Source organism: Acinonyx jubatus, chromosome A2 (assembly GCF_027475565.1).
Source record: "Acinonyx jubatus isolate Ajub_Pintada_27869175 chromosome A2, VMU_Ajub_asm_v1.0, whole genome shotgun sequence".
Taxonomy (NCBI): domain Eukaryota; kingdom Metazoa; phylum Chordata; class Mammalia; order Carnivora; family Felidae; genus Acinonyx; species Acinonyx jubatus.
In genome coordinates this window covers 162,412,073-162,439,881 of record NC_069383.1, presented here as the reverse complement: position 1 = coordinate 162,439,881, position 27,809 = coordinate 162,412,073, and the positions used below count along the sequence as shown (strand labels likewise).

Here is a 27,809-nt window from a genome sequence, read left to right as displayed (position 1 = left end):
AAGGGAGCCATGGGGAGGAATAGAAGCCTCGACTCTCGCGAGGATGCTCCCGGCGCTCCCTTCTTCCCGAGGCGGGCTGCCACGTGACGCGGCCTCGCCCAATCGCCGCGCGGGCTGCGGGGGTCGCCGCGGTTCCCGCCAAATACGAGCTCGGCGGCCGCGGCAGCAGCGGCGCGGGCGGGAGGGCGAGCGGCAGTGGCCGCCTGAACGGAGCCCGCGCCACCGCCGCCTGAGGGGAGCTCGAGCCGCCGCCGGGGCGATGCTGGAGGAGCTGGAGTGCGGGGCGCCGGGCGCCAGGGGAGCGGCCGCAGGTCGGTTCGGGCCCGCGCCGAGGGGAAGGGGGGGCGCGGCGCGCGGCCTGCGCAGGCCGAGGTGGCGGTTGGGGGCGGACGGGCCTCCCGGCCCCGGGCCCGCTCCTCTTCGGCGGGCGTTTGGTCGGTGCGGCCGTTACAAGCTGAGCGAGGGCCTTCGCGACCCGCAGGGCGCCCTCCTTGACGTTATTGTTGCGCCGCGACCATTTTTTTTCCCGGCGCTTTTGCGTCAGTTCGTCCTTCCAGGGCTCTCTGCGGTGACGGGTCGGTGTGGCCAGGAGGGGAGACTGAGGCCCAGGGAGGCGAAAGGGCTGGCTTTGCAGGTTGCCGAGTGCGTTTGTGCCCCCTGAGCAAGTCGGACCGTGCAGCGGCCCTCTGGCCGGGTGGGGAAACTGAGGCCCGGGGTCACACGGGTTCGGGGACCAGAACGCTGCGTCTGCGGCTCAGGGCAAGCCCAGGTAAGAGCCCTGGCTGGTGGGATCGCCAGGGAGCTGGGACTCGGGGGTTCTTGATCCTGCCCGCCGTGCAAGGTGAAGACCTGTCTTCCCCTCCCCCACCCCATCTTGGAAGGGGGCTTTCTGGCACCTGCCAGAGCCTCCGAAACGTGGGATGGCGAACCAAGGAAGACCAGACTGCCTGTCTACCTTGCTTGACTCCCATTGTATCCCTAGCCCTTGACGCAATGCTTGGCACATAGGAAGTGCCCGACAGATAAGGGTTGACAAGGAAATCAACTAGTCTAACCCAACACCTGGGCAGCGTTGACATTGGGGGCTATCCTGTGCACTCCTGGGGTGTTGAGTAGCATCCATGGCCTCCGCCCATTAGATCCCTGTGCCAACCCCTTTTCCCTATTTGTGACACCAAATGCGTATCCAGGTACTGCCAAGGGGCCTCTGGTGGGGGGCGCAGAATCGCCCCCTAGTTGAGAACCATTCTTTCAATTGTTTCCCGACTTTGAAATTTCAGAGACCTAAAATTCCTATAAATAAAGTTGGGGCTGATTGTCATCGACAGTCACTTGGTCCCGTAAGAATGTTTAATTAAAAAAAAAAAATTAGGGGCGCTTGGGTGGCTCGGTCGGTTAAAGCATCCGACTTCGGCTCAGGTCATGATCTCCCGGTCTGTGAGTTCGAGCCCCGCGTCGGGCTCTGTGCTGACAGCTCAGAGCCTGGAGCCTGTTTCAGATTCTGTGTCTCCCTCTCTCTCTGCCCCTCCCCGTTCACGCTCTGTCTCTCTCTGTCTCAAAAATAAATAAACGTTAAAAAAAAAAAAATTAAAAAGCACTCCCTACTGTGACCCTCCTCTCATAAAAGGAAGGGATGTTTAAAGGCTAGATGAAATTAGGAGGGGTGTAATCTTAGAATGAAGAGCATTGGTGACTACACACGAGTGTGTGTGAATTGTACGTGTACCGCTGAACGATCTGGATCCCTGGGTGGGCTACTGTTTTGTGTCAGCTTGTAGCTTTGGGGCCCAGGTCACTTGCCTTCTGCTCGCATCAGAGCTGGTGACTCGGGGCCACACCAGGAATACTTGGGGTTGTCCTAGAAGTAAATGTAAGTAGGTAGAGATTATGTACCTTCAGTTAAGAGGGGAAGAACATACTTGGGTAACAGAACTTGAGGATGATGTTGTCTGGAATTGGGTAGAAAGGAAATGTGCATCCTCGGGGTACTTTTCTTATCTTCTCAGCTTGGGGGACAGCCAAGGTTTTTAGCTTTTTACAAATGCTCCCTTGTATGTATCTTTTACAAAACTTAGGTAGCATGCCCCAGGTAAGTTTTTTCAAGCCAGATATCCTAGCAGGTGTCAGCTTTCAAACTTACTCTAACCGATTTAAGGATATTTTTTTCCAAAGACTTAGCTCTGTTTGCCGTCATTTCTGTATCAGCTTTGATATTATTATTAGATGCCTTTCCTGAGATTTTTTTTTTTTTTCATGCAGGAAAACATTCTCCTTTATTTCCTGACAGCACTTTAGCTCCAGCCTGGCAAGATTTATAGATTCTTATTTTAAAACAATAAGCCCTAGGGGCACCTGGGTGGCTCAGTTGGTTAAGCGTCCGACTTCGGCTCAAGGTCATGATCTTGTGGTCCGTGAGTTCGAGCCCCACGTCAGGCTCTGTGCAGACAGCTCAGAGCCTGGAGCCTGTTTCAGTTTCTGTGTCTCCCTCTCTCTGACCCTCCCCCATTCATGCTCTGTCTGTCTCTCTGTATCAGAAATAAAAAAACGTTAAAAAAAAAAATTTAAAAAACAATAAGCCCTATTCTGATTTTATAGATTTGGTAGTGAGGAGGGGTTGGATTGGAGGAAAACATTTTGGGGTCATTAATGGTGAAATTGCTAACACATTATTTTCTCTCATCTTTGCTTGCACTCATTCCTTTTTTCTTTTTTTAAAGATTTTTTTTTTTCAATTTTATTCTGAGACGGGGGGGAGAGAGAGAGAGAGAGAGAGAGAGAAAGCCAAAGTGCAAGGGGTGGGGGCAGAAAGAGAGAGAGAATCCCAAGCAGCTTCTACGCTGTCGGCGCAGAGCCCGACGTGGGGCTTGATCTCACGAACGAACCAAGAGATCATGACCTGATTGAAATCAAGATTTGGATGCTTAACCGACTGAGCCACCCAGGCGCCCCACTGAAGATTTTATTCTTAAGTAATGCCCCACAACTGAGCCAGTGGGTGCCCCATCATTCCCCTTTCCGCTGTCCCTATTACCGTACTCGTTGGTTTCCCACCGAGTGCCAGTTCTGAGCTAGGTGCCAAGGGTGTGGTATGGAACTCTTCTCCCTGTTGTTACAGGCTTCCTGTTGGGAGGGAGACATAATAAACAATGTAACTTTCAGAGCGATAAGCGCCACAAGGAGATGAGAAGATGTGACAGTGTTGAGAGCAGAATTTCTCGACCTATTAAGATTTGGGGCAGAAAATTCTGTCGTGGGTACTGTCCTGTGTATTTTAGGATATTTAGCAGTATCTGTGTCCTCTAACCCCTAGATGCCCCCCCGCTCCGTAAAACAACCAAAAATTTCCCTAAACGTTGCCAGAGGCCCTGGGGGTAGGGGTGGCAAACAAAAATTGCCCCCACGGGACAACCGCCTTGGACATATGAGGTGCTGCATATGCATTTACTACTTCAGGATTTCCACCTTTTAGTAACTTGTCCTTTGGTACTTTTATTCACAGCCATGGATTGCAAAGACAGACCAGCTTTTCCAGTCAAGAAGTTAATACAAGGTAGCTTTCTGGGAAGGGGTTCTATACTGTTCACAATTTGTATCCTTCATGGTCTCCTCAGTTGTGTTTTTACTTTCCTCCGAGCAGAGGCCTTCTGTTGGGGTCGTCGGCAGGACCATCAAGGGGCCCGTGGGGGGCGTGGGAGGTAAACACTCGTACCTCCAACTGGAAGGAAACCCATTTGGTTGCATCACTGATTTCTTAGATTTCCAGGAGCAAATCCAGCGGTCACTGACTTTTGTAAGGTTTCTCTACTTCAGCTCTGTTGACATTCTGTCCTGTATATCGTAGAGTTTAGCGGTGTCCCTGGTCACTTTGCCCATGTCATGACAACCAGTGACGTCTCCAGGCTTCCCCAGACATTCCCGACGGGCACACCTTCCCCTGGTTGAACCACTGTACAGGAAGATAAATGCGTCCAAATCCTTCTGTGTGAGAAGGGTAGTATATCTGCTCTCAGGGCAGACCGGACCGTATACAAGACCATGGTTTCTGGTTGTTAAAACTCGGTATCTGGTTCCCTGTAGCAGCTTCCCTCCTCCTGTGGGGACAGATAGCAAGTTTGGTGTTGAGGGGAGTCACGTTAAGGGCTGCAGTGTCGGAGGTGAAAGGATTAGGGGCAGGGGCCAACTGGGGCACCTGAGGACAGGAGTGTTTTCTAGAGAAATCCCCCCCAGCCCCGCCTCGAGCCCAGCAAGGCTGATACTTGCTGAGCACGTGGAATGTTCGAGTACAGATGAGCTGTTGCTCTCCTCGCTTCCCCTGTAAAGACGCCCCCCCCCTCCCCTCTGTTTCAGCTCGCCTGCCCTTCAAGCGCCTGAACCTTGTCCCAAAGGAGAAAAGTGAGGACGCGTCGGATGACACGAGGAGCCCTGAGGGTGCCCCTGCACAAGGCCGAGTCCCTCATCTGGAGACCTCTTTGGACAACTTGGAGAACACCTGTCATATGGGTTCTGACATAGATTTTAATCCAAAACTTGTCAACGGGAAGGGTCCCTTAGATAACTTTTTAAGAAGTACAGTCAAAACCAGTATTGGCCAGACCACGGTCATCACCGATTTGACGGAGGACTCGAGGGACCGGCTAGATGGCGTCGCGGCCCTTAGTAAGCTAAAGTCTGCCGCCTCTCCCTCCGAGGAGGCCGTGAGTGGGGCCGGAGAAGAAGCTGGAGGTGAGAGGGGGCTGCCGGAGGCCAGTCTGAAGGACGAGCTGACGTGTGCTGAAGAGACCCTTTCCGACATTCCATGCGAAGCAGAGGAGGAGGGTGCTGGCTCCAGAGGTGCAGAGAGGAGTGGAGAGGGGCAGGAAGGCTCGTTCCAGAGCGGCCCCGAGCTGGCAGGTGGTCTGAGAACAGGCTCCGAGAAGGACCAGGACGGTTGGAGTGAAGCCAGGGGCATCCTGTTCAAAGGGAAGGTGCCCGTGGTGGTCTTGGAGGACATACTGGCTGCAAAACCTCCCCGAACCAAGTCTCCTCCCACGCCACCTGCAGACCAGGGCTTGCCCTCTGACAGCGAGATGCTGGAGTCCGGCCCCGAGGAAGACTCTGTTCTTAGCCACTCGTCCGAGGGTTCTTCCTCTCCTACCAGCTCACCCGAGGGGCGGTCTGCTCCCAAAAGGCATCCCAGCAGTCCCGGACCCTTCCCCACCTCCACACCCATCCGCAGAGTAAGTATCTCTGCTCAGTGCCAGCGTGTGGCAGTGCTGACAGGAGTTGCCTGGGACCGCCGTGTCATCCAGGTGCTTGGTGGCCAAGCAGGTGGGGCCGCAAACAGATGCGGAATTCTTTCGATATCCAGAACCATTAGGGGTGTCCGGGGGTGGCCCTGTTAGCCCCCAGTGTGTCAAGTGCCGTCTTGGTAGCCGTGGTTGTTCACGCCTAACGAATGCTGCTGGTAACTCAGCAGTTTTAGTGACGGAACGGTTGCCAGCAGGCGACCATGAGCCCTCATGGCAAATGTGAGTTCCCTCCATTTCTTCTTCCTGTTCCGAGAGCCCTGTAAGGGTCTTGATGGTAAAAAGTGAGTCAGCGTTGGTGGAAAGGCCCCAAGGCCACAGGAAGGATAAACTGGGGATTCTGTAGGGTCAGCCCTCGTCCGCCTAGCCAGCCATCGGAAACCCTCCCCCAGAGCAGCAAGAACAAAAGAAAAACCTGGCACCGTTTTTCAGGCCCACAGAAGGATGGCCTCTGAAATGCTTGTTGGTGTCCCCGCTTTGCGACGAGCATGATGACGGCCGTCTCTGTTCTCATCTGCCCATAGGGTCTTGGGGTTGAAACTGGTAATATCAGTCAAGAATCCAGAGGTGTGTTTAACGGTGTTTTGTTTTGGGTTTTTGGGGTGGTTTTTTTTTTTGGTTTGTTTTTTGTATTGGTAGAATTTTTGTTTACTTTAGGTTTTTGTTTTTGTTTTCGTTTAAGTAAGCTCTACGTCCAGCGTCCGGAGTCACCCATCCCAAGGAGGCTCTGTGCTGTGAGCACTATCAGTGCAGAGCCTGACGCGGCGCTTGGGGCTCGATCCCACGAACCGCGAGATCGTGACCTGAGTTAAAATTAACCAACTGAGCCACCCAGGCGCTCCCCCCGGCCCCCCCCACCGCTGTTTGTTTGTTTGTTTGTTTGTTTAATGTAAATTAGATCCTGGTTGGATCATTCAATATCTACCTGCTTGATTTGACCTTGCTCACTTTCTGAAATTTGATCTCTGGAGGAAAAATTATTTTTCTAGACAATTTCATGTCATTTATATCCTGAGAGGTGCAAGAGAGAAGAAGAAGATCGCTTTCACTTCAGGCTTTCAAAATATCAAAAGTGGAAGTCTTTGTTTTCTTCTAAGTTTCTAAATGTTGCAGATGGATGTACATTTTCAAACTTCCGCCTGAGCCATTAATCAGACTCTCAGAATCAGGGCTGAAGTCCCTTTTTGTTGTCAGCCATCTTGTTTGGGTCAGCCAATCGCTTGAAACCCTTCCATTCTGCTGCTTCCTGTCACATGACGTGGTGCAGCCAGTTAGCCTCGAGAACAGGACGGGTACACGTGTTTCCATTCTTCTTAATCACTTCATTTTTTAAGTTTGTTTTTGTTCCCACAGCAAGGCCCGAGAATCGGGAAGTGACATAGTTGGGCCTTGTCGTGAAACAATTCGGTGTCTGTCTGCTGGCCCACACAGCACTCCAGACAGCCGAGGGTGCTCAGCTGGGAAGGCCTGCACCTAAGATGCTCGGTCTGACTCTGAACACAGGCTTGCACTTTTGAAATGCTCTAGAAGGCGGTGTTCTCACACAGCTTTGCAAATAATCGTACGCTGTGAGTGGCCAAGGTTCAGATGACCCCAGAGCCTGTGGCAGAAAATTGCCCCTGCCACCCACAGGTGGGCTGGTCCATCACAAGGGTAGAGGTAGCGCCCCCTGATGGCGGTCGACACCAAAAGGATGAGCAAAATGAGGTGATCATGGGGAGCCTCTGGGCGCCCAGAGGGCCACGCAGCCTGAGGACGTGGCTGGAGACAGACCATTTGCAACGACACCCGCAGCCTTGTACTTTATCGCCTTCCCCTTCTGCAGCAGGAGTTTTCATACCACTGTAACACGTTCGGTTTTATTTGGCTCTATCATTCCTGGAGTTGGTACTGTAAGATTTTTGCATTGGAATCGCTAGGCATTCGCTGGCCCTGTAGTGTGTGTGTGTGTGTGTGTGTGTGTGTGTGTGTGTGTGTGTTTCCCTTTCAGGGCACTTGTTAAAATACAGATCCTGTTGTCTCTTCCCAAGGGAGTCTGATGTATAGTCTACCCAGAGAGCTTCATTCTGTTGGGGTTTTTGTGTTGTTGTTTTAAGTACTCTCAGGGTTCTAGAGAATCTCACTTTGAAAAAACAGTCATTTATGAACACCTATTTTAAGTAATCCAGGGTCAGATTACAAGTCAGAAACTAGCCAAACGGTTGCTATTTAGCAAGAGTGTTTTACCATTTGGGATAGGATAGAACCATTTCTCAAGTTTGTTTGCATTTTAACTGTCATTGATCCTCCTTTACTGGAGATTCAAGATTATCTTTCCATAAATGATGATGTTGATACAGCTGTGTTCCTGGAATCTTTGCATCTATACAAATGAACCCAGATCGCTGGAACTTTTCCCTGTAGAACTTAAATGACACAAGTATTAAGTTCTTCGTGTTTAAAGAACATAAAGGAAGCATGCCAGTCCTCTCTGGCCCCCCTGTCTCTCCTGGGAGGCTGTCATTTTACGTTTCTCTGTGTGGTGTATGTGAGGCCTCCCTTGGGAATATACAGTATCATTTTGTTTCCTCACCTGAGCCATGTGCTGTAAATATGTTTCTTTTTCATTCTGGGGTGTGAAATCATTGGGCTGGGATGATGTATCTCTTGTTAGCTGCCATATCTTATACCTCTCGTGTGGACAAACTGTAGCTCACAGACTCATTCTGGTTGGTGGATGGTTCCATTTCTCGTTCTCAGCCAAGACAGAACAATGTGCTTCCTTCTACATGTTTCCTTGGGCTGCTGTGGAGTAGAATTTCGAGGTCCCAGGAATGCACACACTAATTTTTGCCTGCTTGCCCTCGACTATGGCTGGACCAATTTGGGTTGTATCTCTTCCCTGTGATTGGGTTTTTAGCTACTCCTGCATGCCCACTACTCTGCACCTCGTTCGCTGCTGCTTATGAGCTAAGAGATGAGGTCTCCTTATGTATAAAATCAGAACAAGCGGCTCTGAGAGGATCCTGCCAAATAAAGTACAAGAATGTTCATGCATCTCGTTAAATCAGTATTGACGACGTGGGATAGTTGATGTGTGTATTTCAGCTTCCTTCCGGGATCGTGGATCTTGTTTTTGGCAGCTGAATTCCAAATAGGTAACACATACGGCCTAGACTTGGAGAGAGCTCCATGAGCACTTGGGCCGAATGTCAAGGAGATAACGTTATATCAGACCAGGAAGGTCCACCTGAGAGCCCAGGGAAGCAATAGATATGGGTTCTGCACGAAATGGTAATTGCTCTGATTGCTGGACGTCCTTAGTCGGCTCCTGGGAATCCTGTCAACTCTGCCGTGCCTGGACTCAGCACGGCGGGAGGGGACGTTGAATTTGCAACTGAAACTCACGAAGTGCGGGCAAGACTGACCCGATGTGCTTTCCCCGGGTGCTCTCGCACAGCAGTCTGGATCACATTCAATACTGTAAATTTGAACGCACAGGACAACGACAGATACAGCAACGTGCAGATTCTGCTGTTCAGTCCTTTATGGTGGGGGTGAGGACCGCAGACTTGGCAGGCAAAGTGACTCTGGAGAAGGCAGGTGCTTTCTCTTAAGCCCTTGGTAAAACCGCTTTGGTAACTGGGCGTTTGCGCTGCTACGTGCTTAGTGCAGCCAGGCTCGAGCACAGTGTGCGTGGCTTTCCTATGCCTCTGCTCAGCCATTTCCTAAGGGAAGATGTAATCCACAGTGGGAAGGATGTCTTGTTGAATGTGTTGGTCTGTAAGTTTTATCCTGGAAGAGGTTTTGGACTTTCCCAAATAGATCATCGCCGTGCGGTTTTTGTCAGTGTGTCCGAGCGTTTCAAGAGAAACAGGCCTTTGGTTTTTCAGTTCCACGTCAGTCCCAGTTTTTGGCTGCCTCTCCAAGGCTCAAGGGAGCCTGGGCAGTTACTGCTTTTCTGGCCTGAGCTCTCTCTCCTCCTGTTTGGCCAGCTGATGGTTTGGGTTTCAGGATTCCCCGCTCTGGAGATAGCTTAGGCCAGTAGTCTGAACGTGCTCATACTCCTACCTGAGGCCACGCCGCCAGCCTGGTGAGTGAACCCAGCGGTGCGTCTTGCTGAGTCCTCCCGGCCCAGGCTCGCTTTGCGGCAGGATGGTAGGGAATGTCATACTCTAGGATATAGGGGACTAGACCCGATCGCCACCTCTGGCAAGCTGAGCTTTTCTCCTGAACATTCACTCCACGTTCTCAAAGCCGCGCTAGGCGGAGAGTACAGATTGGTGGCTCCTGGGAATCCAGCCCGTAGATGTGTTTGGTTTAATTCATGTAGTGTTAACTTTTACACATTGCCTACAAAACTTAAATGCAGTTCCCAGCATCACCCGTTCTTGGAAAAATCTGAAGGAGCAGGACTGCTGGGCTGCAGGCCAGTAAGAGCTCTGTCCCTTTTGGACGGGGTGCGTCCTCTGTCCCCTGTCGTAAACCCTTCTACTCCGTGTCACCTGCCTGACACCGAGGCTGGCTGTCCACGGCACTTATTTTTGAGCCTGCCCTGTTTTTCCTCTGGTTGGCCCCCTTCATTTTGGTCGTCTGTCTCCTCGGTCATATCCCCAGAGGCATGGATGTATGTGTTCATTGCAGATCACGACCCCACTAGGACATTTTAGTGTTTTGGTTCTAATTGGTGGAAACTGGTCACTTGGAACGTTGTAGGCTTTTCGTAAAGAAGTTCTTAATCGTGTGAATCCCTTATCCCTACCCCCCTTTCTTGCCCAAAGAAGTGTGTGATTTGCTCTATGCGATGTAGTGACTGAAACAACCCGTGTTGAAAGAGAAACGTCTCTCATTTCAGATAACTAAGAAACTGGCCAAAGCTTCTGCAGAGAAGGACAAGCTCAGACTGCAAAGAGTAAGACATTCCCCTTGAAGTAGAACGTTAACCTGTGCTTTTTGCATTAAACAGTAAGCAAGCGGGGCGCCTGGGTGGCTCGGTCGGTTAAGCGTCCGACGTCAGCCAGGTCACGATCTCACGGTCCGTGAGTTCGAGCCCCGCGTCGGGCTCTGGGCTGATGGCTCGGAGCCTGGAGCCTGTTTCCGATTCTGGGTCTCCCTCTCTCTCTGCCCCTCCCCCGTTCATGCTCTGTCTCTCTCTGTCTCAAAAATAAATAAACTTAAAATAAATAAATAAACAGTAAGCAAGGTCCTGTTGTCCCCTTTCCCTGCTTGTCCTGACCATCACTGATAGTTGCTTCACTTCACACAACTGTGCCCTGGGACTCATGGGTCGCATCATTTTTAGCTTTGCTAAATCGTCCGAAGATTTTGCTCACAGACTTTTCTCTTATTATTGTTGTTGTTAGTACTGGCTGGATGGTTGGGCATCCCATTGTGGTTGAGCCTTGCCTTCCAAAGGAGCCAGTCCCTGTCCCTGTGTCCCAGGCCCCTTCCCACCTGCCGTGCTGGTTTGGTGGCCACGACACCGGACGGGTGATTCTTGTGCAGTGATCCCTTCTGAGGCTTCACTTCTGTTTTCTGGGGTCACCTCATGTCACACACTGCAAAGCAGAGCACTTTTTTCTCATTGCCGTGGAGGAGAGGGCCAGCGGGCGTCTCCCCCACGCCAGCTGGTGGAAGGGGCGGGCCGTGTGCTCACCGGCTGCTCCCTGTGCCGTGCACCTCACGGTGGCATTCGGCCTCTGTGGGTCAGATCTTGATGGCGTTTTTAGGGTTTATCTCATTCTTTGTCGGAATCTCCGAGGTGGGGTGGGGATGGAGACGGGGCTCCAGTATGGCTGATTTCCAGAAGCCTTGTCTTATTTAGCAATGAGAAGCAGGGCATCCCCTTGCACAGACACTGTTGGTGTCATTACCATCCCCAGACCAGACACCTTCTTCAAGTGTCCTGTGAGTCACAGGAAGATGTAGAGGAAACGGTGTGAGAACGGGAACAGCCCAGACATCTCTCATGGCATGCCGCCATGGCTTTTGTTAAAGCAACCAGGGGTTTCTCAGGGCAGAGGGTATAGACAAGGGCATAGTCCTACGGCTAGACGAAAACCGAGTTGCCAGGGTCCTGATGTTGGGAAACCCATTTCTGATGGAAATGGGCCTTGAAAGTGACCCGTTGCTGTGGCAAAAGGAGGCACCTCTGCCTGGCAGGCCACCTTGTTCAGGAGGAGTTCAAGGTTACAGAATAGCACAGTGCCTCAGGCCACGTACCAGCTGTTCGGAATGAGGAGCCGATGTAAAGATAAGGTCATTTCTTGCTTGTACTGTTTATTCTCATTTATTTCCCCCTTATTTAGCACATTCCTGCTCCTCATCTCATCCCGTTCTTCCATTTCAGAGGAAATAAAACCCTATCATCTTACATGGTTTGGGGAGAAACGAAGGAAAAATGCTTTTGTTTTAAAGATAGAGAAGTAGAACCTATAGGCATTTCTGTCTGTGTTTCGTCACGGCTTTCTGGTTAAATAAATGTGGTTCAAGCCTAACAGCGGGTAGCCTGGAGGTGGTTCTTTTTTTTTTTTTTTTTAATTGAAAAAAAATTTTTAATGTTATTTTTGATGAGAGAGACAGGACATGCGTGGGGGAGGGGCAGAGAGAGAGGGAGGCACAGAATCCAAAGGAGGCTCCAGGCTCCGAGCTGTCCGCACAGAGCCCGACGCGGGGCTCGAACCCACAAACCTGTGAGATCACGACCTGAGCTGAAGTCAGAAGCTTAACTGACTGAACCACCCAGGCGTCCCTGGAGGTTCTTCTTTAATCTTTTCTAATTTAGTGAAAAAGAGAGTAACACTGGCCCACGTTTATACGTGGTATTTTGAATGAATCTTAAACTTTCTTTAAGGTTTATTTATTTTTGAGAGAGAGAGAGCGCGTGAGCGGGGAAGGGACAGTGAGGGAGGGAGTCGCAGAATCGGAAGCAGGCTCCAGGCTCGGAGCCATCAGCCCAGACAGAGCCCGACGCGGGGCTCGAACTCGCGGACCGCGAGAAGCCAGAGGCACACCAAGACGCTTACTTCGAATTGCCAGCAAGGTCCCTGACAAGTGGCTGGTGGCCCTCACCTTTCTCGCAGCCCCGGGGAGCGGGGGGAGGCGGCTTGGGCGGGCGGCTGGCCCTCTGGGAGACGCGCAGGGGCCCAGCCGCGCCTTGTCTCTCGGCCGCAGGACAGGGAGCGTCTGGGCAAGCAGCTCAAGCTACGGGCAGAGAAAGAAGAAAAGGAGAAGCTGAAGGAGGAGGCCAAGCGGGCCAAGGAGGAAGCCAAGAAGAAGAAGGAGGAAGAGAAGGAGCTGAAGGAGAAGGAGAGGCGCGAGAAACGGGAGAAGGAGGAGAGGGAGAAGGCGGAGAAGCAGAGGCTCAAGGAGGAGCGGCGCAAGGAGCGACAGGAGGCGCTGGAGTGCGTGTGCCCTGGCGGGGGCGGGGCGGGGGGCGCTGGGGGCGGGGCGTGCAGCCCCAGGCCGCCGGGGACCCTGGAGCGGCCTCTGGCGAGCCCAGGCTGGCGTGGCGTGCAACTGTGCCTGCGGGCTGAAGCTGTGTCTCACGTCTCAGGGCGAAGCTGGAGGAGAAGAGGAAGAAGGAAGAGGAGAAACGGTTGCGGCAGGAGGAGAAGGTAGGCTGTTCTCCCAGGGCTGCGGAGTGTTCAGTCCGCTCGACTGCTGCCCGGTGTTGCTTCGTCCTGGGGAGCCAGGTGGCCCTGGCGGGGACTGCCACGTGTGCACACACCCTCCGGTGGCCGGCAGGCTCCCCGTACTCCGCGCCTGGCACGGAGGTGGGCTGGTGCCCGGCTGGGGCTGGGGTCGGTGGGTTTCGAGGGCAGACCTCGAAGTAATGCTTTCCGCTTAAAAATGCCGGGGCTCCCCTTCCGGGGGGGCCTTCGGCGTGTTTGCAGACACACACTGCTTCTCGCCACTTCTTTGTGCTTCTCTTTTCTTCCGTTGCAGCGCATTAAAGCAGAGAAGGCTGAAATCACGAGGTTCTTCCAGAAACCAAAGACCCCACAGGCCCCCAAGGTGAGCAGCCGGCCTCCTCTGGCTTGGCTTTTTGTCTTTGGCCTGCTCCTCCTTTTGAAAATATAAGGGTATCTTCTGGCCAGCTAGCTTCCCTTTCAGCCAGAGGAGGTCCCCGCTTGCCTCCTGGAGGGAGCTCTGATTCCTGGTAGAATCCGGAGGCTCGGTATTTTGTCGTCTCACCAGGCGAAAAGTGTCAGGCTTGCTCAAACTACTGCCAGGTGTTTGGAGGTTGCTTCCTAAACAGTTTTGCCTTAGCAGCTGTCGGGGAGGATGTCTGGGGAGAGCCAGTCCTCGCCCTCAGGGAGCTGACGCTCCAGATGGGAGGCAAGACTAGGCACAAAAGGACAGTTCGGAATTCAGCACGGAATTCGGCTTCCTCAGCCTGGCATCTGTCCCCTTCTACCGGCATCTGCCTCCAGAGACGCCAGGCTCCCTTCCCCCTCCCTCCATGCTCCGGACGGGACCCATCTCCCCCAGTGCAAGGGTGTCCGTCTAACGCTTTCTCTGCATTCACATCCCTTCATGTGTTGGTGTGTTTATACACGTAATAAATCACGAACTGTCCTGTCCCTGCTTTGTTTTTGTAGCCGTATCTTGGATTCTCTCTGTGCTGGTACGCTTGGGTCTGCTTGTTCTTTCTATCGCTGCTCGCGCTTTCGTAGTGTGGATGGCGTCGCAGTTTATCTGTCCATTGCCCTGTTGATGCCCCGTCAGGGGCACACGGTGTGTCACTAACACTCCTCTCTGTACCTGTGCCTTCCTTTAGGACAACCACCTAGAAGCGGGCCAGACGCTCGGTTTTTTTAACTTCACTAACCCAATGGGTCAAAAGAAACTGATATCCTTTTTCACTTTACATTTTTCCTTGGTTCCAGTTAGACACCGTTTTGTATTTGTTTACCATTTTCTTTCTTCTGTGACTTGCCAATTCCTATTTTTTACCCATTTTTCTGCAAGGTTGGCTTTTCCTCTGACCTCTGGGAGCTGTTTATGCAGCCAGGATTTTCATTCTTGGTGATACACACAGCAGATACTCCCTCTCGGTCTGTGACCCGCCGTCTAACCTGTTCGTGGCATCTTCTGTTGTACAGAGGTTTTGTTTCAGTGGCAACATTGAAGATTTTTTATTTGCATGTGGTTGCAGAGCCTTGTGTACCCTGTGGCCATAGACAGATACGTTCTCTTTCCCAGTGTGTTTTGCTTTTTGCTTGTTGGTGGTTCTTTTGTTTTAGTTTTTGCTCGTTGTGCTTTTATGTGGAGTCCCTTAGCTTGGCTGATCTCTGTAGTTGTCGTGTGGGGCACGGCCCTAACTCTGTCCTGTGTGGTACCCGGTGTCCCAGCACGGGACAGGGAGGGAGGGAGGCGGGCAGTCTGCTGCTTCTCACCTCGGGCTGTGAGTTGGAATCACGAGGGATTACAAAGTCATGGAGCCTGGATCCCGTCCCAGAGCATCCCACGAGCCTGGCGTGCGCAGCGGGGATTTCGGCAGCCCCTGGACGGCCTGCTACGTGGCCGTGATGCAGGCTGTCAGCCGCAGCACTCTTTCCTCCGTGAGGTTGAAGCCTGGCTTTCTTATTTTAAAAAAAAAAAAAATTTTTTTTTTTTAACGTTTATTTATTTTTGAGACAGAGAGAGACAGAGCATGAACGGGGGAGGGGCAGAGAGAGAGGGAGACACAGAATCGGAAGCAGGCTCCAGGCTCCGAGCCATCAGCCCAGAGCCTGACGCGGGGCTCGAACTCACGGACCGCGAGATCGTGACCTGAGCTGAAGTCGGACGCTCAACCGACTGAGCCACCCAGGCGCCCCGAAGCCTGGCTTTCTTATACGAACGTCACAGCCATGGACTGTCCTCCCCACTGCCCGTGTCCTCGTGCACTGCCAGCTTTGGGATCCACTGACAAACACATTGCTGGTGCCAAAGGAGCTCTGGGAGGGGACACTAAGCCCACCGGAATCTGCGGTGGATGTGACTCTTCGGACACAGACGCTGATGTGTCAGGTCCACGGCAGCCTCTGGTGGGGTCGGTGGGGGGGATGGGCTCCAGGCCGTAAGCCAGGCTGTGGTGCGGCTCTGGGTAAAGTCACTCTCCCGGGTCTCGGTTTCCTCACCTGGGAGCTCTGCTTTTATCACTCACCTCCCCCCTTCTTACTTTTCATTATTTAAGAAACTTTTTTTAATGTATTATTTTCGTTTGTTTTTTATTTTGAGGGAGAGGGGGTATGCATGCACAAGCAGGGGAGGTGCAGAGAGAAGGAGAGAGAGAATCCCAAGCAGGCTCTGTAGCTGTCTGTGTAGAACCTGACATGGGGCTTGAACTCTGGAATCGTGAGATGACCTGAGCCAAAGTAAGATGCTTAACTGACTGAGCCACCCAGGCATCCCTCACTGCTACTTTTTAAAGAGCCGTGTTTATTGAGGTGTTGATAGGAAAATTTGCCCGTTCAGTGAGGCTGACAACGTGTGGGACTCCACGGCACCCGCATAGTCCAGATCTAGAGTGTTTCTGTCACCCCATAGGGTTCCCTGACAGTCCACAGCCTCCTCCCCCCATCCCCAGCCCCTGGCACCTGCTGAAGTGACCTCCAACCCCGTAGGTTTGCCTTTTCCAGAAACCCGTGTAGGTGACGTCACATGGCATGTGGCCTCTTGTGTGTCTCCTGGGACTTCCCAACCCGGATGAATCTGAAGAGCAGTGTGCTGTGTGCCGAGCGGCTCGTCCTCGCGGCTGCCGAGAGGCGGCCGTCCCAGCACGCGGGAGTGCCGTCACACCCTCTTCTCCATTTCAGACCCTGGCCGGCTCTTGCGGGAAGTTTGCCCCCTTTGAAATTAAAGAGCACATGGTCCTTGCCCCTCGGTTTCGGACCGCCTTCGACCAGGACCTCTGTGATCAGTTGGACCAGCTCCTCCGGCAGCAGAACGGCGAGTTCTCCTTCCTGAAGGATCTGAGAGGCCGGCAGCCCCTCAGGTCCGGACCCACCGTGGTTTCCAACCGAAACACAGACACCTGTAACAGGTTAGTGGCCGGGGCGGGGGGACGGTCGTCTACCTGTTGGTGAAGTCAGAGCACAGTCGGAGAGGCTGGGAAGGGAGGGGCCCGGGACAGAGCCCTGGGTTCTGGTCTGCTGCTGGCTTGGCTTTGGGCCACTTGTCTCTCTTCGGGCGTCCCATGAGCTCTTGCAGCCCCGTGTGCAGTGGCTTTGCAGGAAGCTGCTGCTGTGGAGTGCGGATTCCTGTCCTGGCTTCCCGGACTCTCGGGGCAGGGATCTTGGTTCCGTGCCAGCCTCCCTGGGGGGACGTTTCCCCGTGCTTGTTGGTCTGCTCATTCTGCACCACCCTACTTGTATCAGTGCTGTGGGCCAGCAACTTAGCAATCTTGTTTCTCCCTCCTCGTCGGCTTTGTGTCCCTGGAGTAAATGCTCCTTAGCTTCGTTGGGACCAGGCGGTCACCCGTCTTCGTAAGATGCTTACAGCCTGCTTCCTCGGGAAGCCTGGGTGGCAAGCGGGCGCGTTGCGGGGGAGGCGCGTTCCTGAGTTTGCTGGCTCCCCCTCAGCGATGTGGTGATCGTGGAGAGCGGCAAGGTCGACGGCGTTCCCGAAAGGAAGAAGTTTGGCAGGATGAAACTCCTGCAGTTTTCGGAGAATCACCGACCGGCGTACTGGGGCACGTGGAATAAGAAGACGACCGTCATCCACCCGCGGGACCCCTGGGCGCAAGACAGGGTGAGCACGTGGCAGACCTCCGACGGTCCAGGCACGCCTGTCTGCGTTTCCTTCTCGTCTTGCCTTTTGTACGCGGGTCTCCTGGATTCCACGAGTATTGTCGCTTTTCTGCTCTGACTGACGCACGGTGCCTTTGTTTTCCCAGAAGCTCCTGGACTACGAGGTGGACAGCGACGAGGAGTGGGAGGAGGAAGAGCCGGGAGAGTCCCTGTCCCACAGTGAGGGGGTGAGCACCTGCCCGCGCTGGCTTCAGGCTTCGCCCGGAAGGCAGGCCCCGGGCTGAGTCCACTCGCAACACGGCCCCCGCTTGGCCCACGGGGCTGCCTGAACGTTTCGGGCAGCCTCGAACGTCCCCATTTCCAGCTTGTCTTCGGAAACCTTACCTGGTGACACCAGCCCGCTTGGCAGTGGAGGCAAGAAGCGTCCCCCGCTGTTACCTGGGGCCCACTTGCCCCCTGGTCCACTGTGGTCTCCGCACCCCCCGTCCCCGTCTCGCATCTGGGTGGCTTCGCGCGCCGTGTGGTACCTGACGCCGGCCCGCTGTCAGCCACTGGGATCGGTCCCCAAGTTTCTCCCGGTGCTTGTGGCGTCCAGAAAAACGTCTGCCAGGTGTTCGCAGATTCACGTTCCAAGCGAAATCGACACTCTGGGGCTGCGTGTCGTGAACGTCCTTTGTTTTCCTTTTGAGGACGATGACGACGAAGTGGGAGACGATGAAGATGAGGATGATGGCTTCTTCGTGCCCCACGGGTACCTGTCTGAGGACGAGGGGGTCACCGAGGTAAGGGGGCGAGCGGGGAGGGGACGGTCCCCGAGAGAGCTCGGCCGGGCCCCAGCCTGGGGCTGTGACAGTGATGCCATGAGGTTTGCGGGTCAGGGCACTAAACCGCGTCGGGTCTGTTTACGTTTCCTTAGCTAAGGTTGGAGCTTACAAGAAGACGTGCAGTGAGCTTTAACAATTGGCATTTGTAAATCCATCACCCCAAATGAAATCTCGGACTTTTCCATCTCTCCAGGAGGTGCTCCCGTGCCCCTTGGTTAACCCCCAACCCCCACCACTGACTTTCTGGACCCTGCCAGACAGTGGAACTTTCGATGGCCTGTCGGGATGCAGTGTTTGGGCAGTGGAGAAACGGCCCCGGGCGGTGGGGGGGGGTAGGTTTTGTGTCTCCAAGTCAGACTGGAGGGGTCGATGCGTCTTACACGCTTCCAGCTAGCAAGGTAGGCACGTCTGAGGTGCCCACGAGCTCACCGGTGTTTGAGAATGGAGCCGGGCCCGGTGTGGAAGGTGCCGGGCCCGGCGGTTGAACTGGGCATGAGATTTGGGGTTGGTGATTTGAGAGCCTTGGCATGACATACTCACCAGGAAGTCCCGAGTGGCCTTGAGAGCGTTACTGGTGACATTAGGAAAATACCTGAGACTTTGGCCGGTCGTGGCCAGAGGGAATGCTTCCAGACAGCAAGGGGCACACGTGGCAGTCACGGTTGAGTCTAGGGAAACACTCTGCCGTTTCCCGACTGGTAGCGTTAGAAGAGGGGTGCAGGACGCAGTGGGGCCTGGGGGTGCGGCGGCCCTGACTGCGGGCGGCCCTGCGCTGCCCCAGCACGCTCTTCTTCCTTCTCACCGTTCCGGAGGCGGGATGAGAGGGCACAGGGCCCCCGGGGACCCCAAAGTAAGCATTGTTCTCCCACCTGCAAGGAGTGTGCCGACCCAGAGAACCACAAGGTTCGCCAGAAACTGAAGGCCAAGGAGTGGGACGAGTTTCTGGCCAAGGGGAAGAGGTTCCGCGTGCTCCAGCCTGTGAAGATCGGGTGCGTCTGGGCGGCCGACAAGGACGGAGGCGCCGACCTGAAGGTGCTCCAGCAGTTCACGGCGTGCCTCCTGGAGACGGTCCCCTCGGAGGAGGAGCAGACGCCCAAGGCCTCCAAACGAGAGAAGAGGGACCAGCAGAGTGAGTGCCGGTGCCTGGCGGGAGCGGGAGCGGGAGCGGGAGGGGGTCGGGCCCCCGGCTGTCCTGGGCCCAGGAAGACTTTGTTAGGTGTCTGGGTTAAAACGTGCAAGGTCTTTCAACAGACAACGAAAGCCAGCGCTTGCTGAGCGCGTCTGTTCAGCCTTCAATACACCAGCCACACAGGGCAGCTACTTTAATTAGCACGCTTCCCCGGAGAGCGTGGCGGCCATAACTAAGGAGAAATAGGCTCGTGGTGTCAGGCGTGGTGGTTCAGCCAGAGACACCCCCCCCCCCCGCCCCCCCCCCGGGAAGCTTGGCCTTCACAGACTTTCTGCAGCTACTTCCTGTGTCTCAAACCTGCCCTTAGAAGGCCACCCGAGGGCGCCTGGGGCTCAGTCAGTTAAGCATCGGACTCTTGGGCTCCGCTTAGGTCTTGATCTCAGGGTCGTGAGTTCAAGCCCTGCCTCGGGGTCCACACTGGGTGTGGAGCCTGCTTTAGAAATAAAGTTGTGGTTTTTTGTTTTGTTTTTTATTTAAAAAAAAAAAAAAAAAAAAAAGGCCCTCTCGAAGCTGACCGTGTGTCTTAACCTTGGTGACCGACCAGGGAGCAGCGTGCGATGTTTGTTCTCTTCTCCTCGTGTCTCCTGCCCCCCCCCCCCCCCCCCCCCCGTGTCCCCTTCCCCTGCCAGTCTTGGCCCAGCTGCTCCCGCTGCTGCACGGGAACGTGAACGGAAGCAAGGTGATCATCCGGGAGTTCCAGGAGTGTTGCCGCCGAGGGCTGCTCGGCAAGGACACGGGCAGTCCCGACAGCAGCTCCGCCAGCCCGCCGAGCCCCGGCTCTTCCCGCCCACAGACCCCCACCAGCAGCGAGGACGCCGCCGTCCCCTCCAAGGCCAGGCTCAAGCGGATCATTTCTGAGAACTCGGTGTACGAGAAGAGGCCTGACTTCAGGATGTGCTGGTACGTCCACCCGCAGGTGCTGAAGAGCTTTGACCAGGAGCACCTGCCCGTGCCGTGCCAGTGGAGTTACGTCACCGTGGTGCCCTCGGCCACCAGGGAGGACAGTGGCAGCATCCCGGCCGCGGGGCCCGGCCAGGGGACGCCCATGTCGCTGAAGAGGAAGTCCGCGGGCAGCATGTGCATCACCCAGTTCATGAAGAAGCGCAGGCACGATGGGCAGGTGAGGGGCGGGGCGGGGCGGGGCGGGGCGATCCCCCCCAAGGGCTTTCTTGTCTGCAGTAAAGTGCATTGTTTAGAGCCGTTGTAGATCGGCGGCAAGAGTGATCAGAAAGCATAGCGGTTTCCCATGCGCCCCCCTGTCCCCAGCTGCAGTTGCCCCACTGTTGACCCGGCGCCAGAGCCGTGCGTCTGTCGTCACGGACAGCCTGCGTCCACGTGTCCTCCTCACCCAGAGTCCCGGTTGACGTTAGGGGTCTTGCCTGGTGCTGCGTGTTCTGCGGGTTTGGGCAGGCGTACGATGGCGTGTGTCCACCACAGAGCCCCTCCGCGGACCTGAACGTGCCCTGGGTTCCGTCTGCTCATCCGTCCTTCCCTCCGCACTCCGGGGGACCACGCATCTGCTGTCCCCGTCGTTTTGTCTTTTCCAGAATCACAGGCTTGGGTGCACGCAGCGTGTAGCCTTTTCAGATTGGCTTCTCGCGTCGCTCTGTGTGTGTCCGATTCTTCCGTGTTTTTTCGTGGCTGGATAGCTCGTTTCCTTTTAGCACCCGACAGGTTCCATGCGATGACTTTTTAGTTTAGTGTTTTGTTTTGTTTTTAACTTTCTAAAAATAATTTTGAGAAAGAGCAAGCATGAGTGGGGAAGGGGCACTGGGAGAGGGAAAGAGAGACAATCGCAAGCAGGCTCCCCCCCCACTGTCAGTGTGCGCGTTGGGCTCGATCCCACCCACGAACCGTGGCTGTGATCTGAGAAGAAATCAAGAGTTGGATGCTCAACCAACTGAGCCACCCAGCCACCCCCAGTTTTTAGTTTTTTAAATCTCTTTTTGCTTTTACATTCACTTAACGTGACTGTTAAGCATTTATTCTGCATCAGGGACCCCTGCTAGAGTTTGTAGGTGGCGATGAGCAGAACCCATCGGATGGGAGGCACAGATAGGAATTTGTCACAGGAATAGTGGCCTAATCACAAACAGGCAGCTCGGGAGCAAGTACCCAGAGCAGAGTGTGGGGACCTGGGGGGTGGGCGGCCTCCTGGGGACACCCGTGTGGAGTGGCCTCCGGGGCCCTCTGCGTGCCCCAAGGGGCAGGTGCCCCAGCGGCAGCCTTCGCTGATGTTGGGTGTGTCTGTTTTTTTCCTTCCTGGACCGTGAGTGTAACAAGTTTCTTTTCTATCCCGCCTCTGAGTCTCACTGGAAACCTATTTTCAGGATGAGCACTGGGTCCTCGTTTTAGGCAGGCAACTCAGAGTTAGAGGTTTTATGGGGATGAGACGGGGGGGGGGGGGGGGGGTCTTAAAAGTCAGGTCTCCTGCTCACGTCCAGTGTCCTCTGCAGGGGAGGTGTGGCTTGGGGAGCTGTGTGCCAAAGGCCGGATGGTGATGCCCCCTCACGCCCCGCTCCTGCCCACATTAGTCACCATCTGGCTTAGGAAATAAAGTGGCCATTAGAACAGGGAAGCAGGAGAGATTACCCCCCGGGGGGGGGGTGTCAGCCCACCTCCCTGCTGGCAGCAGACAGATGAGGCCTTTGGTATGTTGGTTATTGTTTGTTTTTAAGTCTATTTATTTATTTTGAGAGAGAGAGAGAGAGAGCACAAGTGAGGGAAGCGCAGAGAGAGAATCCCGAGTAGGCTCCACACTGTCCACACGGAGCCCCATGCAGGGCTCGATCTCGTGAACTGTGCGATCGTGACCTGAGCTGAAGTCAGACGCTTAACTGAATGAGCCACCCAGGCGCCCCAGGCCTTTGATACGTCGTAAACCTTCCTTTTAAACTGTCCGTGTTACCTGTCCTCAGTGCAAGGCTGTGTGCAGGGCTCCGCCTGGCCCGTGGACACGGCTTATACCTTGGGGAGCCCACTGGGTTAGGGTCGGGGCCTCAGACCCACAAACAACTTCCTTCCCTGGACCTCAGCCGAAACGAGCCGCAACGAGAGAAGAGGGACCAGCAGAGTGAGTGCCGGTGCCTGGCGGGAGCGGGAGGGGGTCGGGCTCCCGGATGTCCTGTTGGGTCTGTTTTGTGTTCAAGCTGTGCTTGAGCCGTGGGAGCTTCTCGTGGTCCGTGCTGGTGTCACCCAAGCAGTCTAAGGAGGAAGCTGAGTGTGACTGGCTCCGGTTGAAAGCAGCAGTGGGAACGTGGCTGGACAGCAGCCTGGTTTGTCCCCCCATCTGAGCAGCAGCTGCAGGCCTCTGCCCTTCCGTCGTCCCTCAGGGCCCTGCTGTGTCCCTGTCTGTTTCACTGGCGTGGGTGAGAGTCACACGTCCTCGCGTGACGGTCACGGCTGCATCCCGAGCCCCACTGTCCTCTTCCACCCGTGGTCGTCCTCATTTGTGTTCATGACCCACGTTTGCACGGAAAACCTTGATTTTAGCCCCTGTTACGCGTTTCCTTACATGCCAGGTACTACGGTAGGCACTTCTTACGAATCCCCGTGTTTCATTGGCGAGATGCTTCATCATCTTACTGAGACACCAGGAAAGAAAAAATGCTCCCAGTTAACCTAGGGTAACCCCCCCCTCCCCCCCCCCCCCCCCCCCCCCCGCCAGGGGACTCGTGGATGCATGAGAAAGTGTGTGTCTGGGAATCCATGACACGGGGAGTCTCAGCTGATGATACATGCGAACAGCAGCCCGGTGCTTTCGTTCCCCGTTCACGGGGGAGGCCTTGCAGAGGCTCAGCGGCGTGGGGAACTCAGCCGAAGGCCACACGGCACGTGAACCACGCTCCGGGCCCTGCGTGCGGCTCACCTGCTGTCCCTGGGGGTCTAAAACTGTTCTGGACAGAAGCAGCACTCAGAGCAGACCAAATCTTTGGAGTCCTGGGCTTGCTGGACCCAGTGGTTCTGACTCAGTAGGTCTGAGGGAGGAATCGAAAGCCTGCATTTTAAAAACCCCTCAGGAAATGGCATGTGACGGGCCCAGGACCACAGTGTGGGCCTGCACGGTGTGTGCGTCATGGGCTGAGAAGCCCGGAACACCCGGCTCTGGGGATGCTCCGGGGATGCTCTGGGAGTGGTTCCACGGGCAGCTAGCCTCGCCCCTGCTCTGCAGAGTGGGACACCCTCCTCCACGGTCCCCTCGTGTCGGGCCACCGGTAACGGGGCCCCAAAGCCACGGCATCAATACAGGAGGGTTTGTCTCAGCAACGAGAGGTCCTCGGCTCCTGTGCTGACGGGCTCCCCGTGTCCCGCTGCCTCCTTCCTTAGTATGTGGCCTTGGTCCTCATGGTCACAGGATGGCTGTCGCCCCTCCTGCCCCCAGGACCGAGGTGGCAGAGGCTCCGTTCAGCTGGAAAGGGACACTGTCCCCGACAGACTTCCTCCCGAGTCTCTCTGGCCAGAATCGTTGGCACAGCCCATCAGCTGCGGGAGAGGCTGGGAAAGGGACTGGCCAGCAGCCCCCAACAAAACTCCGGCTCTGTTTTAGAAGCCGGGGAGGGGGGAATGGCTTTGGGGCACGCGCTGAGCCGGCCCCCCACCGCACGGCACCCACATAGAGCGGGAGACCCGGGTAGACTTCTAGAAGGTAGGTTGGAAGGCGCAGGCGCACGCAGAGTGCTTCCACTTGCGTTTCGGTAAAGCCGCCGGTGCTTCTGTACCCTTGGGGGTAGTTGTTGGGCTGTTTTCATTTGTGGGAGTTTAAAAGTCTGTGTGAGTTCAAAGTGCTCCCGATACGCGTGGGTTCAGCAGGTGCCCTGGTCAGCGAGCTCTGCGCCTCGGTTTTAGTTTAAAGCGGGGAGAGGTTCTGTGTTCCCTCCCCGGCCAGAAGTCTGGGCTCAAGATGACCCGAAACCGGGTTCTTCCCAGCTGCCGAGCTTTGTCGTGGCCACACAGCGGGACTCGGGGTGTCCTCCCTGAGTCTCCCGGTGGAAGCCTGGCCCGTCCCGGAGGGCTGCGCTTGGTGGCTCATCTGAAAACCGGCGGAGCCGTGGGAAGCCTTGTTCACCTGCACTCGCGTGTCCCGTCTGCGGGGCCCGTGAGCGGGGACGATGGGTGGGTCCCTTTTGCCTGGCAGACCCAGCCGAGTGCCTCCTGAGTGGCGTAGTTGAGGGCCGGGCCGTCTGTCCTCAGCCCGGGGATTCTTTCGACGTGGGTGGTTGGGAGTCCCCCTTGGCGTCCGGCCGTCGGCAGCACGGCTCACTCTGGGGGCCCTTGTCGTGTCCGTGGGGCTGCCCGGCTGGGCCCGGCGGCAGTCTGCACACCCCCAGTGGCCTTGTGCCGTCTGTCACCCCTTCTCCGGCAAAGGCAGATTTCTGTAGTGGAGAAGTTCCAAGAGTGTCGTGAGAAATAGGCCTTCTGTTGAAATAGGCCCACCTCTGCCTCGGCTGGTTCTTTGTCGTTCACAAAGGCGGCCGTGTGGATGGTTGGTGTTTAAAATCAGTCCTCCCTTTCACGCTTTCTGTCCTCTCTGGTGAAAGCCGATGGAAACGGCTCCAGGATGTCGGGGGAAATTCTGCCGTCAGTGGAGGCCCTGCCTGGCCCCCGCCCGCAGTTGCTTGGATGGTGTTGTCCCTGGCAGAAGTGATCTAAGCATGAGTGAACCAGAAATCCAGGTCTCTAAGTCAGAGACAGTTCGCAGATAATGCTCGTGGTAGTTTTCGGAGATCTGAGTGAGGTCTTTTGACAGAAACTCCCCGTCCCCCAGGGTTCCTTTGCTGATAGGCTCTCAAGCAGACTCCTCAAGTTTGTTGCCAGAACAGGTAGAGGTGGAGGGGAGGGCACAGCAGCCCCCCTGCCCCACCTGTGGCCCGTCTGCTTCTGCTGCTGCTGTTGATGGCCTGTGCGCCCTTGTCTGTCCAGGTTGGAGCTGGGGACCTGGATGGGTTCCAGGCAGACACGGAGGAGGAGGAAGAGGAGGACGGCGACTGTGTGATCCTGGACATCTCGGATGTTGGGGGTGAGAAAGGCCCAAGCCCTCCTCTTTCATCAGCCTGGCCGGAAGGGGAGAACGTGCCCTTTTGCTCCCACGCGCCTCTTGTCCGTAAACAGCGAGGCTGCGTGATGGGACCCCAAAAGGCACTGGGTGGGCCGGGGTGGGTGTGGGCAGTGGGTTCCAGTGCGGGCCCTGGAGGGTCTGACTGGTCTGAAAGCTGCCGTGGGCACATCAGGACTGGACTACGGTAGCCGTAGCAGAAACAGGTGCAGTAATGGTCTGGCATTTGGGTGCTGACCACCCAAATCATGGCACTGTTCCAGAAGCTTCTGAGAGAATCCACAGTGCTGCCCCTGTGGCGTTGACCTGTGGGCTGAGTACCATGAGGCAGAGTGGCGGAGTCCTGGGGTGGTCTCGGCCGTAGACAGGGCTCAGGGAGACCCGGGGGAGAGGTGGGAGCCCGGTGGATTTCTGGGGCGGGGGAGGGGGCAGGGGGGATCGGAAGTACAGGGGTCAGTTGTGAGGACAGGACGCACAGCAGGGCCGGTATGGGTGGCGAGGGAGGCTGAACTGAACTTGCTGAGTGAACGAAGGAGGGGACGGGGTCTGAGGGCAGTGAATACAGCTGTCTCGAGGGGGTATGTGGGGGACAGCAGCTTGAGCCCCTCCCCGGTGTTGGGGTGCGGTCGGCTGAAGCCCCCTCCCTCTCTTGCCTTGCAGAGGCCCAGGCCCCGTGTGGAACCGCTTCCGGAGCTGGGGGGTCCGCGGGGATGGACAGCAGCGAGAGTCCCCCGCCCGCCAGCTCGCTCGGCCCCTGCTGAGCGCCCCACCGGCCCGGTGCGTGCGTGTAGGATGGTTTAGGGATTCACAAACGCCTCTTGGATACTTGAAAGTCCTGCGAGTCTGTGTGAAGAGCACTTTGTCCTGCTTCGCAGACCTCCCCTGAGGTCTGGAAAGTTTTATATAGGATGCTTGATTGGTTCCTTTTGATACTTGTAAAAATGTTCCCCCCAAAAGCTGCATATTAATCTGCCCTTTAATAAAGCATTATCGCGATGTGAGGACCTGTACAGGGAAAGCCTGGTCACGCCCTGCGGGCCCCGGAGCAGGCACTGTGATGAAATGCTTGTAAATGAGTTGGAGCCCGCTGCGGCTCCCAGACCCCATGTGGGTGTGTATAAACCTCTTGTCCAGCCCTGACCCGGCGCGTCTGTCTTCTTTTCGGACACATCGTTTCTCGTGAGTGGGTGTGTGCTGTTACCTGGGGCCTGAGCCGCCCCGCTGCCCGTGCCCAGCTGGCACGCCCCTAACCCCTCGCGTGCCTCTGTCCTTTGTATAGAGGCCTGCACCTTGCGAAAGCACCATCCCAGCTTTGTTGTGAAATCCTCACCCCTGTGCTGACCTAGTTCAAGGTGAAGGCTTCTCGGGAGGTACGCACGCCAGCCAGTCCCCCCCCGCCCGTCCCTGAGATGAGCAGTCCAGTCCAGCCGCCGGGACCCGAACTGGGCTTCCAGATCGGTATCGGGGTCGGGCCACAGCTTGGGAAGAGCGTGCAGGTGGCTGTGGGCTCCTGGGCCCTGGTCACCGAGGCCCTGAAGCGGCTCTATGTTGGGGCTGTGGCAGGCCCCCCAGAGGCATCTGAGCGCGTCGGAGACCCGGCGGGGGGGGGGGGGGGGGGAGCTGAGATTCTGGCAGAGCTCGTGGACTCCACTCAGCCTGGGCTCCCCGTTTGTTCCTGCCGCCCCCACGGGAGACGAGGGAGGCAGCTGCCGAGTCCACGTTCTGCATGGACCGGATGTGGCCAACACAGGGTGACCCCACCCCACCCTACCCTCGGGGCACTCAAAGGCAAGGGCCCCATTTCTCCCACGCATTTGGGCAGGACTGACGAACACCCCAGTTGCAGGGTGAGGGCCTGGGCCTTGACCGGGGCTCCCTGGGAGAGGGGAGTACAGCTGTAGTACATCTGTGAATGGGACCACCTCAGACCCCTCAGGTCCCCTGAAACCCGTTCTAATCGGCCACCCAACTACTTGCAATCAGCTCCACGTAGCAGTGGGGCAGGGAGGGGACGTGGTGGGGCCAGGGGGACAGGTTGTGTTGGGTTTCCAAGATGGGAGAGCAAAGGAGGACAGTCCCAGGTCTTGCCCTGTGTGAGAACAGAGTAGCCGGTGGCCCAGGTGGGAAGCAAAGGCACAGGCGGGGGCTGTCCGCTGGCGGGGGGGGGGGGGGGGGGTCTATGGGCGACGCTTGGTTTTGGAATTACATTCGGGGCCTCCGAGCTTCAAGTCTGTCCACCACCCAGTTGGCGGTGGCCGGAGAACCGGCTGCCACAGGCCTCTGTGCGGGGGCGGGGAGGGTCTTGGAAGGGCTGGAGCTGGGCCGGTCTGGGGGGAGAGGAGGGGACAGTGCAGGTGAGTGGTTACTGGCATCTCACCTTGGGGTGTGACCAGGGACAGCGCCTCCCCGTTTATTCATTTCCTGTGGCTGCTGTAACAAATCACTGCCAATGTGGCTTAAAACCAAACGTGCTTTTACAGTTCGGGGAAGTCAAAAGTCTCAACGTGGGCCTCGGGTTATAAAAATCCGTGCCTCCCGGACATCCCGGAGGGGGGCCGTTTCCCTACCTTCTAGCTCCCAGAGGTGCCGGTGTTGACTCGGGCCCCTCTTCCCTCCTCCCTCTTTGACACCTGCAGCCTGGCGTGTCTCACCTCCTCCCACGTGAGGGCCCCTGTGGTGATGCTGGGCCCACCAGGATAGCCAGGACGCTCCCCATCTGGGGACCGTCAATCACACCCGCGG

At 56.0% G+C, this 27,809-nt stretch overlaps 1 protein-coding gene across 4 annotated transcripts; it reads left to right on the top strand.

Annotated features, from left to right (window-relative positions):
* Window positions 1-26,207, top strand: CHAF1A (chromatin assembly factor 1 subunit A). Of its 4 annotated transcripts, none has more exons than XM_027049581.2 (15): window positions 1-311; window positions 3,500-3,550; window positions 4,348-5,216; window positions 10,120-10,176; window positions 12,438-12,667; window positions 12,820-12,880; window positions 13,212-13,280; window positions 16,070-16,296; window positions 16,835-17,003; window positions 17,152-17,229; window positions 17,692-17,784; window positions 18,703-18,955; window positions 19,645-20,135; window positions 24,935-25,031; window positions 25,728-26,207. In XM_027049581.2, the coding sequence occupies exons 1-15, from the start codon at window positions 44-46 to the stop codon at window positions 25,826-25,828; spliced, it is 3,114 nt and encodes a 1,037-aa protein (XP_026905382.2). In that variant the 5' UTR covers window positions 1-43; the 3' UTR covers window positions 25,829-26,207. The 4 variants fall into 4 exon arrangements, with proteins under 4 accessions (XP_026905382.2, XP_053076054.1, XP_026905381.2 ...); XM_027049580.2 differs by having other exon boundaries at window positions 3-311; window positions 17,149-17,229; XM_027049582.2 differs by lacking the exon at window positions 1-311 and adding an exon at window positions 375-769 and having other exon boundaries at window positions 17,149-17,229.
* The last annotated feature ends 1,602 nt before the right edge of the window (window positions 26,208-27,809 follow it).

Bases quoted from the DNA above. Each gene is read 5' to 3' on its own strand.
- CHAF1A (XM_027049580.2), top strand. From the start codon at position 44: ATGCTCCCGGCGCTCCCTTCTTCCCGAGGCGGGCTGCCACGTGACGCG. The intron at 17,230-17,691 runs GTGAGCACCTGC...TTTCCTTTTGAG, and splicing joins CCCTGTCCCACAGTGAGGGG to GACGATGACGACGAAGTGGG. The intron at 25,032-25,727 runs GTGAGAAAGGCC...CTTGCCTTGCAG, and splicing joins GGACATCTCGGATGTTGGGG to AGGCCCAGGCCCCGTGTGGA.